We start from the raw sequence: 5,000 nt of genomic DNA on the forward strand, positions 1-5,000 counted from the left end.
CACACACCACCGCCCTCGCCTCCATTCCTCGTCTATGTTAAAACATTTAGTCAAAACTTGACTAAATGTAAAAACACAAAAATCTTGAGTGTACATGCGCCCAACTAACGCAGAAGGAGAAGAAGCAGAGAAGTTAAGCTACGTACGTGCAAGCAGACACGTAGTTGTCTGGATTGTCAAAGACGGCGGCTTGGAAGTTGTCCAAACAAACGAGGAAGCGACTATCAGCTGTGGCAATGTCGAAACTTTGACCTGGGGAAAACATAGCATGTATACGTACTAAACAATTAATCAAGTTATCTCACCAGAAATGCCGGCTTCTTGGTAAGGAGCATCAACCTGTGCATATATTATTTGAATATTGGATTTCCCTTCTTTGAGCCATGTGACGTCAGAGGCCGACTAAACCACATATTTTAGCGGCTGGCATAGACTACAAAAGCGTGCATGTTTGTGTGTGTTCAATCGTAAAATAATACAAGAGATTATTTCTAAAAGCAATCGATACATAGATGTTATTTGTATTTACTGTTTACCAAACTATGACATTTGACAAAGATCTCGACGGCCATTGTTCAGCTCGACCGCTGGCGCGGTCTCGGATAACAATGCCAGAGTAAACATTCTTTCCTCCTTACATCATTTTTCAGACATTTTCTCTCTCTCATGCTTTTTTAAATTTTTTTTTAACATTTACCATGTTTATGTTGCTCCACAACTATTTTGCATAATTATGCATTCAATAGTTAAATGTGTTTATTTGTTTGTTTGTCTTCCTGTCTGTTTGCCTTTTCTTGTTCATTTCTTTATAATGTATTGATCATTCAATCAATCAATGAGGCTTATATCGCGCATATTCCGTGGGTACAGTTCTAGGCGCTCAGCAGTGATGCCGTGTGAGATGAAATTTTATACGGCCAGTAATTGCAGTCATTTCGGCGCATATTTACCTTTCACGGCCTATTATTCCAAGTCACACGAGTATAGGTAGACAATTATTAACTGTGCCAAAGCAATTTTGCCAGGAAAGACCCTTTTGTCAATCGTGGGATCTTTAACGTGCACACCCAATGTAGTGTACACGGGGGGGAGTTCGGACACAGAAGAGTCTGCACACAAAGTTGACTCTGAAATAAATTTCCGTCGAACCTGGGATCGAACTCACGCTGACAGCGGCCAACTGAATACAAATCCAGCGCGCTACCAACTGAGCTATATCCCCGCCCCAGACTATTAGTCTCTCTCATGGGCGAGGACTGGATACAAAAAAGCACTTGTTTGCTTAAGTCATAATCTTTGTTAGTAAAGAATTATCCTTATCTATCCTTATTTTATCTAATCCTATCTTATCTTAACTTAACTTATCTCTCTCTCGTCCTCAGTTCAAGAAGATTTTTTTCTTCTCTTGACCTTTTACGTCCGTGTTTTTGCTTGCTCAAAACTGTTTTCATTATGCCCTTGATACTAATGTTTTATATTCGTCTGTATGTATATTTTGTTTGTTTGTTTAGTTGTTTGTTTGTTTGTTTGTTTTTATAACGGTACTTCTTTGATTGTTCTTTTATCAATTTTAAAACGTATTATCATTAGATTAGACCCTCCCATTGGCGAGGGCTGGCTGTAAAAAAGCACCTGTTAGCTTATCCCATTACCCTCGTCTTGTCTTGCTTTTACCTGCAACCCCCCCCCCCTTCTCTCTCTCTCTCTCTCTCTCTCTCTCTCTCTCTCTCTCTCTCTCTCTCTCTCTCTCTCTCTCTCTCTCTCTCTCTCTCTCTGTCAAGCATGCTTTAAAATCAGTTACTCACGTTCATCACAGAAGAAAGGACCTCTGTTAAACTTGTCTGTGGCGTTGGTGACGTATTCGCTCACGGCATTCAGTCGTACGTCATCGCATAACGACAAAAACGTTTTTGTGCACTGCATGTAAGCTTCAAAATGTCTGAAAAATGACGTAGGCAGAAAAGAAGATTTACTTTACCCTGAACAGAAAATGCTGAAAAAAATTATTGTCGCACACAAGTTTAGACTGCAAATCACTGACCTGATGATCAATCAATCAATCAATCAATGAGTCTTATATCGCGCATATTCCGTGGGTACAGTTCTAGGCGCTCTGCAGTGATGCCGTGTGAGATGAAATTTTATACGGCCAGTAGATTGCAGCCATTTCGGCGCATATTTACCTTTCACGGCCTATTATTCCAAGTCACACGGGTATAGGTAGACAATTATTAACTGTGCCTAAGCAATTTTGCCAGGAAAGACCCTTTTGTCAATCGTGGGATCTTTAACGTGCACACCCAATGTAGTGTACACGGGGGGAGGTTCGGACACCGAAGAGAGTCTGCACACAAAGTTGACTCTGTGAAATAAATTTCCGCCGAACCTGGGATCGAACTCACGCTGACAGCGGCCAACTGAATACAAATCCAGCGCGCTACCAACTGAGCTATATCCCCGCCCTGATTGATGGTGTGACTGTTGAGCGTGTGACTGAATATAAGTATCTTGGCACAGTTATCGATGATAAGCTGTCCTTCAATGCAAACACCACCCTCACACACACAAAATTTCAGTCACGCATCTACTGCCTTCAGAAACTTAGGAAGTTGAATGTGAACCCTTCTATCCTTCAAACTTTCTACCGCTCTTTCATCGAGTCTGTCATCACTTTTGGTTTTGTGTCCTGGTATGGAGGTCTGAGTGTGAAGAACAGGAATGTCTTAGTGCGAATGGTGAATGTCAGTAGCAAGGTGATTGGCAGGCAGCAAGCAAGTGTGGAGTCCCTGTATGAAAAGCGTGTGGTGAGAAAGAGTAGGCGGATAGCTTCAGATAGGTCCCATGTCCTTGCCCACCTCTATGAACTCCTTCCCTCTGGCCGTAGACTTCGCACGCACAAAGCTAGGACACTCAGGCTGCAAAACAGCTTCATCCCCAAATCCATCACCCTTGGCAACATGTAAACACATCCACATACCCGACTCAGCCCCTCTTCTGCCAGTGCAATCAGTAGTAATGCATATGTATGTATTGGTTTTATGTACGTCCGTATTTTTTTCTGTGATATATTATATGCTATGATTTTTTGCAATGATGTTTAGCCATTGTCCGTTATACGCGTAGGTGTGCGAGAATATGTAAGCACAGTGCTTTAAAGATGTCCATGTGGGAATGTATAAGTGGGCGTAGTCGAATGTCCATGTGGGAATGTGTAAGTGGAGCATATAAGAATGCCCATGACTGTGTGAATGTGTACGTGGAGCGTATAAGAATGTGAAAGTGGAGCGTGATCGAATGCCCATGTGTGAATGGGTAAGTTGAGCGTATAAGAATGTCCATGTGTGCGATGTGTAAGTGAGACATGGATGTGTTCATGACTGAATGCGTAAGCACAATGCAAGGAATGGCCAGAAAGGTATGTGGGAGGTGTGTTTATAATCTGCCCTGTTATATAGTGCTATATGTCTTATGTAAAAACAATGTCCTGTTTGTATTATTGTTATGTACCACGCCTGAATTTCTCTATGAGATAATAAAGTACAGTATTCTTATTCTTATTCTTATCTGTCCCCTGCTATCTTACAACATCAGTCTTGAAAATTCTCTTCGTTTGAGAAATCAGTGTCTTACAACCTCTGTCAAAAACTGTTATGTTTTCACTGTTTGCATGCATGGAATGATGACAAGAAAAAGAAGAAGAAGAAGAAAGCGTTCGATCACATGCACACAGTTTTGTCTGCTGCTACAACGCTTCCGGCGTCAGTATATTGTAGCTCAGACGACATGAATATTTGACAACGGACAAACTACTTAAATATACGGTATTGTATACGCCATTTTGGAGAAGTGTTCTGGCAGTTTTAACCTCGACGTCCATGGTACATTCTCTGTGGTGTGATTTAGAAGCACAAAATAACAACCTGCATGGATTAATTTAAAATGCTTCGTAACTATAGTAATTAATAAAACCAATACAAATAGTAAACGGTTTCAATAAATTATTGATCTACTCACACACAGGATGTGAACAAGCCCTGTGGGGTCCCTGCGTCTGTGGTTTCCGCACTGAACAGATTCCTGGAGCAGTTGGCAATCGCCACGTCACACGCATCTAGCAGCAGTTCTGGTCTGTTGGCGTTTTCTGACAGAATTCCGCAGAGACTGGATATCAATGTTAGTTTAACGATACCCTACTTCTCACTCTGAACAGAAGTGAACACATTTGAACACATTTCCGTAACAATTTGTAAACACTTTTTGACAGAGTACACATTTCTACTGGCAAAAGTAGCACACTTAGTGTTCACCAGTGTTGGAATGAACACTTGTATGGGTTGTGGACTGTTTACTTTCCCGTGGGAACAATTGGGGCAAACAAACCCACTTGACAGTAAAATAAAACGTACGACTGACATCCGAGTGTTAATAAGCTTCGGTCTGTGTTATCTGCACTGTCCGCTCAATATTTCACACCTTTAAATCGAAAATATTCAAAGTGGAGCTGATTATTCAGTGTTGATGCGATCGCGTCACTCAGTGCACAGATCGCCGACCACGGGTGAAGACACGCCGCTGCCTAGAGTTTGGCCTCAAATGTCACGTGGGTTTGTTTGCCTCAGTATTTCCAAGGAAGAGCAACTCTTCTACAACTCATAAAAACCAAATAGAGCTTTTTCTTCTTCCGGATTCGTCTATTTAAAAATGCAGCGAGATGGTATGGGTACAATTAGGAACTATGGATCTGTACTCAAAATCGTTTTTCAAAGTGGATCTTCACAGTTTTGCTAACCAAAATCATACCAGATGGCGAATACATTTCGGCAAACTTATTGGAAAAGAGAGACAAAGAGAGAGAGAGAGAGAGAGAGAGAGAGAGAGAGAGAGAGAGAGAGAGACAAAGAGAGAGAGAGAGAGAGAGAGAGAGGGAGGGAGAGGAAGAGAGGGAGAGGGAGGGAGGGAGAGAGAGAGGGAGAGAGAGGGAGAGGGAGAGAAGGAGAGAG

At 41.9% G+C, this 5,000-nt stretch overlaps 1 protein-coding gene across 1 annotated transcript in view; it reads right to left on the reverse strand.

Annotated features, from left to right (window-relative positions):
* The window catches only part of LOC138980421 (uncharacterized), a 25,311-nt gene that overhangs the window by 8,168 nt on the left and 12,143 nt on the right, over positions 1-5,000 (reverse strand). Inside the window, exons 12-14 of the mRNA XM_070353289.1 lie at positions 4,015-4,141; positions 1,806-1,939; positions 147-252 (exon numbers count right to left, since the gene is read on the reverse strand). Of these exons, the coding sequence (XP_070209390.1) occupies positions 147-252; positions 1,806-1,939; positions 4,015-4,141 (367 nt within the window). The remainder of the gene's footprint in view (positions 1-146; positions 253-1,805; positions 1,940-4,014; positions 4,142-5,000) is intronic.

This window comes from Littorina saxatilis, linkage group LG11 (assembly GCF_037325665.1).
Source record: "Littorina saxatilis isolate snail1 linkage group LG11, US_GU_Lsax_2.0, whole genome shotgun sequence".
NCBI classification, from domain to species: domain Eukaryota; kingdom Metazoa; phylum Mollusca; class Gastropoda; order Littorinimorpha; family Littorinidae; genus Littorina; species Littorina saxatilis.